Genomic DNA, 13,095 nt, shown 5'->3' on the forward strand with positions numbered 1-13,095 from the left:
TTACTTAGCAACTGATTTGCATTAGGGTATAGAAATTGTAAACATCAATTCAAGAATAAATGTTTATGTGACATTTGATGAAATGAGGAATATGAGAAAAGGTGGTTCATTTATTGACGTTCAATTAATGTAAAGAAGACTTTTAACCTGGAAAAATGGGAGACACACAGGAGAGACACTTGGAAAAATAGATGGAATTTTGAGTATTTTCCTTGGAGGTGTTTTTAAGGAACATTTCCTTCACCAATTCCACAAAGGCGCTTTTTAAAAATCAAAAGTGTTTTCTTCAGAACGTTCAGCCAGGATTCCATAAGCTTTGCCTTTATCCTCAGACTTTCCCCAAACCCTGATTTTTAAACGATGCACTTCCCTACGGAATCCCGAACTGCAGCAGAAACAATAACTTTCAAACATGTAGAAGCACAAACCTAAAATAACCAGAAGCAACACACACTTTACACCCTCTGTATTGAAATCCTCCCCTTATTTAATTCCAGACATTTTAAAGGCTAAATTTCAGTTTTTTAAGGCGCTCTGCTCTGTGGAGGTCAGCTCTGTGGCGGCGCTCTGAGTAGCATGAATAATTCAGCATTAACACGTGCCCGGGACATTTAACATATGACCTCCAGAGAGGATCGGCACGTTGGCGAGCCGGGATCAACGCAACCGGCTGCAGTGACGGGATCCTCGCGTGGGAACGTCTGGGTCTCTGCAAATGAGAGATGGCGGTCTCCGTTTATTGGACGTGTGGAATAAGATTCCCTTTCTCCTGACTTGGCACTTTACACTTGTGGCATAATCAGATTTTACATCATCCCTTCAGGGCACCAACGAGCGCTCTGATTGGTCAGCAGCCTGAGCCAATCAGTGCTCTTATTGGCTCAGGCTGCTGACCAATCACAACTCTGTATGCTAGTAATTTAGCTAATTTATATGTTGGAGACAAATGTGTTAATAGCATTTTTAAGGCAAAAGTCTTAGAATCCTCCTTAACTTGTAGATATTTGCATGATTATCCTTTAAAGAGTGAAGTGAGTTACATCAATTAAAAAAACATTTAGTTGATTTGAAAATGTGGAATAATTGCAGTGCTTTAATAAAGGCTACATTTCAAAGACTCACAGACAGAAACACACCCAAATATACACATATTTTCCAGAATGATTTGGTTTACTGCTGATATCCCACTCTGAAGCCGCGCTGACCAGGATCAGGTTAGTAGCAACTTGTGAAAAAGGTTAAAAAGACACGGCCGCAGACAGAAATGTAAGGCAGCGATATTTACCAAAGCTGTTAGATAAATGCCTCACGTTCCAGGCAGCTTTGAAGATATACATATATTTATTAGAACATTTATTCTAAGGTTGGAAAAATAAATAATTTCCTTCTTCCCCAGAGCTGCGGAACCTTTATCTACACATGAAGCCCGGAGCTTTAGTGTTGCCCCTCAGTGTTTACGCCAAGGGCAAACCCACCTTCCTGCCCCTGTTGGTATTCAGTCCGGATGCAGCAGCCTCATGCGAGCACGCTCGACGGGCTTCTGTTTAAACTCTGCTGATCGGCGTTTGTTTTCTCCATTATCTCTAAATGGTCGGTAACAGAACACCGATGTTAAAAACGCTGGTCGTTTCGGATTGAACGATGCCTTCGTGATTAAAAGAGAGGTGACAAGATTAAACTGATGATTACTGTGAGGATGGAGTGAGGTAAAGACTGTCCGTATGACATTAAAGTTAATTATGTGACATCAGGACATCTTGTTGGCTATAGCATAAAGTTTAATAATCTGTATGAAGGCACTAGTGCAGCTGTAAAGATATAATAAAGAGCACCGCCAGTCTCACGGCTGCAGAAACGCTCCTCTGACGGAGGCACTAAACCGCCGACTGTGACCAAATTCTCATTCAATGCAAAGATTTTTCGTACAAAAATAGATTCAAACTGACCAGAAAGGTCCAGTAGGTAAAGCAGCGACTGATCTTTGTCTTTATTCCTGAAGTTTTCCTTCCTCATCTGAGTCTTTTAGGGGTCCCCGTTGTCACGGTCGCAGGGTTTGATGTCCGGGGCGTCCGCCTGGTCGTCCTCGCCGCCGCCACTCGTGCTGCTCGGCTGTGTCTCTTGGGTTTCCGCGGAAACGGCGGAGCTCTCCGAAGGCGTCGCTCTGAAATGCGGCCCGTCCACCGACAGCAAAGCGGGCATTCCCGATCGTTTGAGGCTGTCGCTCATGCTCACGTGCGCCTCCTCGGGGGTCACGCCCATCTCCTTGCTGTACTCCGAAGGCGATTTCCTCTTGATCCTCTCGTAGGTCTTGTCCTGGTTTTCCACGAACGTCTCGCTGTCCTGAAACCGGCCGAAGAGCCAGATGAAGAACCCGAAGAGGACGAACGCCGCCAGACTCGGGATGAAGGCGAGGCACTTGACGTCCAGGCTCGACCCGGTGTAGCGGCTGTGGAGGAACATGTCCTGCTCCACGTAGCTCCGGTTGGTGTTGGGGTCGATGTTGGTGGACCGCCAGTCGTAGGTGAGCGTGCTGTGGTTGAAGTTGACCAGGGTTTCGGGCTCCTCTACCGTGTAGATCTTGTCTCCGGGCCCCACGTACTGGCCGTACTCGTAGGGCCTGTAGAAGATCTGGTTCTTCCACATGTTGAGGTCCAAAATCAGCACGAGGAAGATGATGCCGTAGTTGAACCACTTACCTGCAACAACACAAACATGACCGATCGGCTGAGGATGGATTTGTCCCACTTTAACAGCATGTTTCAAGGGTGATTTGGCCACGCCCACAACCTGTCTCCAAGCTTTTACATCAAACCTACAAAGATGAACCTAAACAGACCTATTTCTCCTATTAGGGGTCAAATATTTGCATTTGAGCATGAAAAGGAGGCCATAACTTCATTTCACACTCTTTTGTGGGGGAAGGGGGCGGGGAGGGGGGCTCTTTCAACACCGCTCGCAGCTGTAATTAGATGGGAAACGCTGGTCCGACAACAGAGATTCTGAGGGCAGAGTCAGACAGACAGATTGACTCGAATGTTCACTCATCAGGGATCGGTATTCCCCTGCATGTAAAGTACCTCCTGGATTGAGACGCGTTGATCCATTTGCAGGTGCGACTCCTTTAAGCATCATCTAATGAGATCACCGCATTACCAGCCATCTCCGCGGGTTGACTGATGGCAGACAGATGTCTCCCCTGGTGTTCCCGACACCTCTTCCCGTCCTCTCGCAGAGAAACGCCGTTAATAAGCTTTTAGTTAAACCAATCACGTAGCACTTCAGGCACTTCCATAATGCTTAATGGATATGCAATGCATTAGGGTTAACAACCTTTTGCGAGTCGAGCAGCTTAACATTTAGCGCAGGAACGCTGGTTTGCCTTCCCTTTATAGGTGCGAGTCGCCGGGTGCACACAGCGGAACAAAATGGAAGACGACGGGAGGAGACTTTATATAGTTGCCCACCAAGAACGGTAAGTTGCAGCGATGTGACATGTAATGAGAGATCCGGTCTGCACCTCAGGGTGCCACCTGCGCCGCGTCAGCAGCGCATGTATTATGAATGTCGGCTGAGGTTTAACCACAAAAGTGTCTCTCACAGGGAGTAAAATGGGAATGCTGGAGCGCGCGATTGCCGTCTGCAGCCCAGAAATGGGCCAGCGCGTTTGGTTTTCCGTGGCGATGCGCTCGCACCTGTGATATGGATGTGATACTCCTCTTTAAAGATGCTTTTGCAGAGAGGAAGCTTGACCTTCACGTGGGTGGTTGACATTCCCGGTAGGTTCAGTTCCAAGTCGCCCATGAAATGAGGGAACTCCCAGTCCTGGGAACACACACGGTTCAGGTTATTAAACTTTATAAAACACAGTTTATTAACAACACAGCTGTTTGGACTGTCAGCCGCACATCGTGGTTTACTGGATATTAAAGACACGGCTGCACTTTCTCATATTAGCTAAAGTCTCGGCGGAGTCGCGGCGAACTCTGGCGTGAGGTCAAACACGATGGAGGCTGCTCTAAACTGTGGGCTGTGTCGTGTTTACAGCCTTGCGGAGTGTACCGATCCGCAATGGGACTTCCACATGTCAAAACACATCAGCCGACATCCCAAACTGACATTTAGGAGCCGGCCGTGTCACACGGCTGTTGCTGCTCCGATGCAGCTCGTGGTTTGCGGCTTTCGGGGGGCAACAACAGCCAAATGCTGCTTGTACCAACAGGGGAAGAAGATGAATGCCTCCATCTAATGTAAAAATCATAAACAACCCTCTAATGCTCAAAATTTGGTGTGTTTATGCCGTTCTTCCAACATGCCTGTCGACAATATGAAGCTGCCAGCGGGATGATTAATGGAAATAGGAAAACATTTGGCTTAATTACAACTTAAATATTCATTTGACACATACAACGGCACATTTAATAGCATTTCTGCATTTCCCACTGGTTCCTATGATTAACAGAGCCCCCCCACATTAGCAAATCTCAGCATTTGCGATATTCTCATGTGAATCAGAGACTCCAGCGTCAATACAAAGAGAATAACTGCTCGCTGATGGTCCCCTGGATGTTAATTAAGCCCTAAGCTCCTGCTTCCTGGTGTCTCCCGCTATGGCGCTAACAGCCGTGGCATTTCAACAGCGCGACCTCCTCCTCACCAAAATAACCAGTTTCTATGACTTCATAGTGGTGTGAATGCATCTGTGTATAATCAGGGCAAAGAAGAGAAGAAAAAAACAGCATAATTATGCACGTTAAGGAGAGTAAAACCCCGCTTGAAGGCAAATCCAGTCGGGTCATTAACTGCAGCATTAATCTGCTTGAGAACAACACCGGCCATCATTTCTCATGGAGGTGAGTGATTAACAACGGCACGCTGGGCTGCAGGTGAACCCAGCCCGGCAGGCCACTGGCTCATGAACCTTTATTGACTGCTGGAATGCAACAACGTCTGCCGGCGTTTCGCTCGTGCAAAACCGCTCCGGCTAATTCGGCTCCTTATTAATTGCACTAATCGCGTTAGCTGTGATAAGCGCCTCACGTTTGGGAAAAGAGAAATGCAAATACCTGTTAAAGGAGAGGCTGAGCCGCAGAGCTGATTCTCTCTACCTGCATCATGGCAATATTTCAGCAAATGAAAAGGCAAAAAGCTAAACGTGTAATTACTACCCAGAGGAGCCAAAAGTCCCTCTTACAATAATGAAATGGTGCAATAATAAGACCAGTGACCACTTCTTCAGTTCCAGCTCCAGCCCATTAACATAGGAACATACTAGCCTTTCCATTTAACTAATTAATTCTATAGTAGCCTTACATTAGTGCTCAAACACCCGCACACCAGGCCTGGGTGGACATTTAGCAACATCTGAAGAATTTACCGCGCAATCAAATCGTGGTTGGTCAGTAAAGAAAATAACTTTCCTCCATGCCCCCTTTTGGATTTCTATCCCAGACAAACTCATTTGCATATTTATGAGCCACTGACACGGCCTTTATTGATGTACACGCTCCTGCGGGAGGAAGGACGTCGGGTGGGTGAAGAACACCCAAAAAAAACCTCCAATCTTGTGAGTCATCGTTAAAGAAACTAAACTATCCTCTCATGGGGGAGGAGGGGGAAGAGGGGTGAGTTCACGGCTGAGAGAGTGGAGATATAAAGGAGTAAACAACAGTTTTTGTGTGTGTGTGTGTCTCTCTCTCTCTATATATATATATACATACATATGTGTGTGTGTGGGGGTGTGTGTGCACGTGTTTTTGTGTCCATGCCAGCTGAGAGCGATCAAACACTCTCTGGCTGCTCTGTGTTGCATTAATGAATATGGAGGGAGGCGAGTTGGCAAGATGGGCACACGAGGAAGCCAAGAGATGTCCCAGCTCCTTTTCTTTATTCTAATTGGCCACATGGGAGGCGAGGAAGCGAAGGGCCCACCTGCATGACAATGAGGAGGTCGAAGACCAGGATGAAGGAGGCCAGAAAGGCCCGAGAGACCTCGTCGCTGGGCAGGAAGCCCCGGTTCAGGTGGTCCCAGCTGATCCAGTCGGTGCTGATGACCAAAACCACCACCGACGTCAGAGAGATGAGCACCGTCCTGCACGGAGACAAGAGGAGGACAGGAAGGACGCGGGAGGTCAGGAGGGGATAGGACGAGTCGGAATAATGAGGGATGAAAAAGAAGAATTAATCAATGAAGGAAGGGGGATAAAAATAGAGAAAATCAGCTTAGGAGACAGACATTAAAGCACACCGAACCTTGAAACCAAAAATGTGGTTTCAACATCTCAAACCGGGCACAGTTCAAAGTTAATATTAAATCCAAAGACAAACGCCTCCGCTCGCCTCAGCTGGAAGAAAAGATAAATCAAACACAGTCCGGTTTCTCTTGTCAAGGACTCGCCAAAGTACCGAACAACATTTTTTACCCCAGTTTGAATAATAGCGGCTAAAGCGTCCGGGAAGACGAATGTGAGCGCCGAGACCACTCCGACATTAGCGGGAATCTACATACGAGCAAAATGGAAGTATTCCCTTTACCTCCACGCTGTCAGGTGGTCTCTGCCCACGACACAAATCTGCACTAATGGAATGTCTCTACTGTCTGAAGGGAACCTTTTCCTTTCTCAATGTCACCCGTCGTTGCTGCCCCCCCGTTTGTGCACACGTCTTCCTGCAGACAGGCTCCGGCTTCAGCGGTGGGGGGGGGGACACTGGAGGGATTTTAGCTTTTGGAGCTCGTCCGGCGTTTATCCATCACATTCAAAGCTCTGAATTTCTAACGGCGGCTCGTCACATCGATAAATGGGAGGGCTGCGGTAAAAAACCCACAGGACGACTCGTCTGCCTGCATTTTAATCACGGCCGGATCGATTCTCGGGGGGGGGGGGCTCTCTGAGACGTTACAGACACCCATGTGTCGACCTCCACGCCGGTGTCAGACACGTTCCTCCTTTTCTGACCGCCGCCGAGGAACATCTGGAGGAGGGAGGCGCCGGAGCTGCTGGTGTGGACGGACGTTGGGGGTGTTTGTTTAGCAGATATCGGAGGGTCAAAGCTTGTGCTGCGGGGAGTCGGCGGCAGGGCCGCGCTTTGCCCCCCCGCGACCTTGCCGTGTCCATCGATTTCCTCTAATTAAAGGAGCCGACGCTGATTGAAGGGAGATTAACACAGATATTGACCGTCTGTAATAAGAGGCAGAGATGGCGCGTAAGCGTGCGCGTCCCCCCCCCCCCCCCCCCCCCCACGCCTCCACACCCGTAACACACAGGTCAATGGCCCAGACAGAACATACCAGAAGAGGACAATCCTGTTGTTGCCTCGCTTCCAGAACCTCCTGGCAGCGACGCCCCAGTCGGGATAGTTCTGGTCCTGCAGCATCATGTCGGTCACCTGCGGGAAGGGAACACGTCGCTCAGGAAGGTTCTCCGTCACCCATCCTGGTTTTCCCCAGCGTTCTGACCTCGTTCTCTCCGTGGCCGCTGTATGTGGGTCGGAGCTGCATTTGTCCGAGTTTTATTTGTGTTTCCAAACAGACTGTAAACAAAACTGATCCCTCTATCTGACGATCCATCTGTGAGATTGGGTTGGACCGCAAACTGTGGGTCGGCCCTGTTGGACCGACGTCAGCGGCCAGAAGTGGGACCGCTCCAAATCTGCTGTTGTGGCTGCAGATGAAGGTTTGACATACGGGCGCAATAAACCTTTAGCTTCGCACTGATGATATAATTTAAACACAGTTCTGCACGGAAGCACGGAGCATTTTATCATCTGACTAATAAAATCTGCATTTTTTTTCCCTCCGTGCGGATCGGCCGGGGGAGCAAGGTCACCCTGTCGATACGGCGCTTTGCTGCAGAAGCTCGGGCTGGGAGAGCTTTAGAGAAACCGTGTTTCCTGTCCATCCGGCGCAAAGGCGTAGAGGTCGTCTCCAACGTGCCCGCTTGAATGAATCGAATGGAAAACTTTTAATTTCGGCGATCAGCATTTTGCCTCCCTCTCTTTTCTCACTCGCTCACGCACATTCTCGATTTCCCATCTCTGCAGACCTCTACAGTTCCCCTTCACCTCTCTCCTCCTCCTCCTCCTCCCATCGCTCCTTCCTCCCACACTCTTCCTCTGCAGTATGTACTGTAGCATACTAATGTGAGCGGTGAGGGAGCTTGTCATCTTGTCTGGGCTGCGTGTCAGCGTGCCGGCATGCTCCCGGTCTCTCCCAGCCTTTCATTGTTTCCTCTGAACTTCAAAACGTCATCTCACTCAAAGGATTAAAGAAATTATGTGCGTAGCCGATGCGGCGCTTTATCCTTACAATCAGGGCGACGTAACGGCGTAAAAACTAACAAGGCTTTTGTTGTGCCTTTCAGGCAGCTTCTATACTGTTAAGCTCCACATCGGATACATTTAAAATAACAAGCAAATCCAGCTGTGACTCTGCCAAAGCTCTGCTTTAAGCCAAATTGTTCGGAAAAGAAATAAATAATTGGGAATGACACCGAGCAGCGCCTACAGCAAAAGTGGCTAATGTTGTTAGCTAATTGTAACTTTTTTGAGATTGTGGAACATAACAGTGGTCACGCACCCTTTCTGCGCCATCTTTCTTGATCAAAAGAGGATGAACAACAAGGTCAAACATCCAAATGGTGGCGCAGCTCTTAAAACCGACTCCCTTATTTGTTCACTGCAGTGAAATTCCTTTAAATATTTTCCCCATTCCTCAGCATGACTGACATGAAGATTTCATCTGTTTAAACGCGCTGCAACGGTCAATAACCTGACCATCCAAGCAGTGACGAAGTCTCCCATCCACGTTCCCACGGCAGCCATCTTCATGAAGCTCTCGTTCCTGATGCCCATGTAGTCCGTCACCATGTGGGGCCTGCAAGCAGAGAAGACCCAGAGAGAGGAGGGGATTTTGTGTTTAGGAAATAAAGACTGGGACCACAAAAAGAGCCGGCTGAGGGGGTGCAGGAGGCCGCGGTCCCAGATGTGCGGCGCCATTGTGCAGGTGGTCAGAGTAAATCAATATCAATCTGCCTGTGAAAACAATGAGCGGTGGGTCCACCTTCCATAACGCGTCGGCTATCGTAAACAAATTACGGCCGCGCCGGCGCTTTGCCGTGGCGCCGGCGCTCTCATTTGGCCTCCCGCTGGTCTCCAAATTATCCATTTGTCTGGCAAATTTTGTCCCGTGTTTCGCTGATTTCAAATCAACGCCGGCAACCCGACGAGGCCCAGCGGCTACGGTGACGTGGCGAGAGGCTATCAGAGAGAAAATCCCGCACGCAGGGTCTGATAACAACTGGCGTGCTCTCATAGGAGGTCTCGGTATTTTGTACAGCAAGGGAAAATAAAACTCTTGTACTCAAGTCGCCCTGGAACCCAGCCGACACCCACACACACTCACAGACACACACTCGCTGCTATTTTCTCCAGGTAATAGCACGGAGAGCAAAGTGGGTCAGTCGCCTCCTATATTGGACCTGTGTGTGAAGGCCTGTTTGATCTCGGGGCTGTCAGTGTCTCAGAGGCTGAGAGGAGCAGGTGGGAGAGCATCAGCTCCACTTCACCCCCCCCACGGGTCACACTTGGAGAGCGGATGGAGCTCCGGCTGCGACCTGCCGAGGTCACGCTTGGAGTCAATGGTTCCATTTGTCTTTGTTTTCTGTGGTCATTTTCAGGCTGACAGCGAAACGCCGATAAAAATGTTGTTTTATTATTTCCCCCCCACCGCGCGACCGCTTCTGGATCTGGCCTGAAACCATGGCGCTCATTAGCGAAGGTTACCGTCAGTCGTTAATTTCCACTTGGTCTTGGATTGAGCGAGCCGCCCGCTCTGTGAATGATTCCGTGTCCTACAAGTCCAAACAGTCTGTTCAAAAGTAGTGGTGGATAATCCTTTTAAGCTGTGAGCTAATGTCGCTGCTTTAATGGGAGTTTGATTTAATTAAGGTTAATTACTCGGGCCTTTTCACATTATGCACGACTCCACGTCTGGAAAGGAGAATAATGCTTTTAGGGAGCTGAACGCACCGAGTAAATGTGGCCGGCCGCTGACCCAACAAAGCCAGATGCTCTCAGCGATCTGTTTACGACAAGTGTTTGGAACCCCCCCTCCCCCCTCCCAGGAGGAGAGATTATAAATCATATGCCATCAGTGAAGTGCATGTTTCAGAGGTTTGACAGGGTTTTATTGACAAAAACATGCAGCAGCCCCAGGTGACGCATGGCCGCGCGCAACAGTGGAAATAAAGCAGCCTTGATTGGAATTGGGATTTATATGTGAATTAAGTCTGTTAGTCATTCGGCGGCTTGGCTCCCCTCCAGGTACCAAAGTGATTCCCCTCTGGGAGCATTTTAGCTGCGGCGAGTCTCCGATCAATACTTTGGGAAACGCTGTCAGGCTCCACATGCGAGGCTTTAAATCTAAAAAAGCTCACCCCGCCCCTCTCTCATCTTTAATTGGCCAAACTTTAACCCTTTTCCCTCCCCCCCTACAGAGCACCTATGATGAGTTTAGGGACTCTGATCAGAGGCAGAACTCAGTAATTTTATGTTGACTGAACATGTAACGGCCTTCAGAGCTGAATGACCTAATGAGAGAGCTCAGTGTGGTGGAACATCGGGCTAGCGGCACCGTGAATAATCTGCCCCAAAATGGCTCCCGTGGCTTAATCGCGGAGCCAGTGGCTGTGTCGGTGCCAGCGTGGCCAGCTCAGCCAGCTCTGACCCTCTGCGGAATATTATCAGGTTTTCCACACTCGTTCAGACATCATATTCAAGGACATTTCAATGCCTTTCAAAGACTTTTTCCATCACATGCAGGAAATTACAATTTTGCGCTACAGAGGGCGAAAACTCATAGATTTAGGAGCCTGAATGTTACCTCCGTTTGACATTAACAAGGAGAAACTATGGAGTGATTGGATGTAATAAATGGAAAAGAGATCTAAAGGCTGCCCTGAATCCAAAAGCAACCAATATTTATTCCTCTTTTAAGCAAAAACATTAAAATTAATTGATTCTATGGCTTTTGTGATGCACACGACTGAAAGATACTTTTACCACAGAATCCTGATAATAATAAAGAGATTCAAGGCCTGCAGGAGGACTGAATACTGAGTTTATAAAGCAGTATCCCATGAATGATTCTTCCAATTACTAGAAACCTTTTTCAATCGGACTTATTGACGTTTGTGAGGGCAGAACTCTGGAGTAGGAACCTTGACAGGCTCCCCCACTACAGTAGCTCACATCACATTTACAGTACACGACGGCTGCTGCAGCACTTCAGCAGGGAGCATAAAGCTGTCAATAGACACGGACATCACTATTATTATTCCGTCTCCCACGGCAACTCCACAACTTCTACAACTTCTATTTCGATTCACCGCTTGCCACTGAATCCCACACAATGCCTCGAGTCCTTGAATGCCCCGCGTGGCGGCAAATATCAACAGGCAGGATTCTGCTCAGGAGAACATCAGATTCTTGTTTCTTCCAAGATATTCCATTTAAAAAGAGGGATCCAAATCCCGTTCTGCTTTACTTTAACATGCAATCTTTTAAAAAATAACATCTACTCATCATTCCCAGAAGGTAAAAGCTGATCAAGCTGAGGTGTGTGTTTGTTTCTGAGCTACCTCTGATGCACTGCGATGCTTTATTTCACTAGTTTAATTTAAAGATGCTTGACGCAGCCTGGTGTGGGTGGCATTTAATTCCACTTCCATTCCCCTGACGTGAAAATAAAATTCAGTCGCTTCCTTTTAATGACTTGTTGATTAGAACTAGTTTTCTATTCCCATTTTCTTTCCAACCTTGCCGCTATGCGACAGCCAAGTACAGGAAGCTCTGCAGCTGCTACCACTGCCCCCCCCCCCCCCCCCCCCCCCCCCCCCCCGAACACAGTGGGATAAAAGAGGAAATGACTTTGGTGCTTCATACAGCTCACAGGGTTCCCCCCCTCCCAAATTTATCCTGAGAGAGGAGAAAATGACTTCAGAGCGAGAGGCTGCACGCCACCTCAAACCTTTAATGACTCGTTTGAGTTTCCAGCGGAACGTCCGTGTGTGGGAGCACGATAGGCGGAAGAAGCTCCGAGCACGGTCAGTTTGGGAGAGGGACACGTGTCAAGGTTGCGCAAATTCGTCTTTAAAAGGAAGATTCTGGAAGGGGTTTGCAGGGGGGAGGGAGTGAGGAGCGGAATTCCGGAATTCTCCCCCAAGAAAAGTGAAAGAAACGCCGAAGCGAAACGCCAGGAAACACCTGAAACCTGCCGAATAACCTGCTGCTGCTTGTGGATCGCAGATTCCAACTCCAAACCACAGACAGACGCGGCAGAAGCGACCTTGCTGAACTTTTTCAGAGTAATGAGCGGAGCCAAACCTTAATCAAAGGAGTAGAGGAATTAGAGGATTTAATCATTAAATAATTCATCTGAGGCGCTGCATTATGCATGCTGATGTCAGGCAGGCATCAGTGTAATAACACGCTTATTACCAATTTCAGGACAAACATGCATAGCAGCTGAGAGGAGCCATTATCATCAATATTCTGGGTTTATTCTCAGCGGGCAAATAGCGTTTGATTAGAGGCAACAGGAGGCGTCGACATAGTGTAACATGTTATTTGTTCAGCCTTTAAAGCCACTTGTCCCTGGTCTTAGCCCGGCTTAGCCCCAGACGAGCAAACAGACAGGCGAGGGGGCCCAGCGGGTGCGCGGCACAATAGTCGGTGGTAAACAGACAAATACCCTCACATGATGGGGTCTAATCCCATTCAGGATATCAGTGAAGTCAAATGCCACATCCGTCCCTCCCTTCTTTGTGTCATGATATCCGCCGCCTGCAGCCCTCCCCTCCAGCCACTGATCCGCACGACAGCTGTCCTGCCCTCCCCCCGCCCCCCCGCCCCGGTGCGCGTCCAACTTCTCCGTCCTTTTCCCGCCACGGGCTCCGATCCCGCCCCTCTTTTCCCTCCGTCTCTCCTCTACCGCCGCCACTCTCTAAATTGCTTGTGATTAATGCGCGCGCCAAGCGTGGGGCCATCTTAATTAAATAACACTGCCTAATTAGAGACTGATTTTTGCCAGTAACGGCATAG

The 13,095-nt window shown here is 48.7% G+C and overlaps 1 protein-coding gene across 3 annotated transcripts in view; it reads right to left on the bottom strand.

Moving 5' to 3' along the window:
* Window positions 1-954: 954 nt before the first annotated feature.
* The window catches only part of tmem117 (transmembrane protein 117), a 31,878-nt gene continuing 19,737 nt past the window's right edge, over window positions 955-13,095 (bottom strand). For 2 of the 3 annotated variants that reach the window (XM_029841499.1, XM_029841500.1), the window contains exons 4-8: window positions 8,770-8,869; window positions 7,286-7,383; window positions 5,929-6,088; window positions 3,693-3,822; window positions 955-2,696 (exon numbers count right to left, since the gene is read on the bottom strand). In XM_029841499.1, coding sequence (XP_029697359.1) covers window positions 2,023-2,696; window positions 3,693-3,822; window positions 5,929-6,088; window positions 7,286-7,383; window positions 8,770-8,869 — 1,162 coding nt within the window. In that variant the 3' untranslated portion in view covers window positions 955-2,022. The remainder of the gene's footprint in view (window positions 2,697-3,692; window positions 3,823-5,928; window positions 6,089-7,285; window positions 7,384-8,769; window positions 8,870-13,095) is intronic. The other variant, XM_003967631.3, reaches the window with a different exon arrangement.

Source organism: Takifugu rubripes, chromosome 9 (genome assembly GCF_901000725.2).
Source record: "Takifugu rubripes chromosome 9, fTakRub1.2, whole genome shotgun sequence".
Lineage (NCBI taxonomy): Eukaryota > Metazoa > Chordata > Actinopteri > Tetraodontiformes > Tetraodontidae > Takifugu > Takifugu rubripes.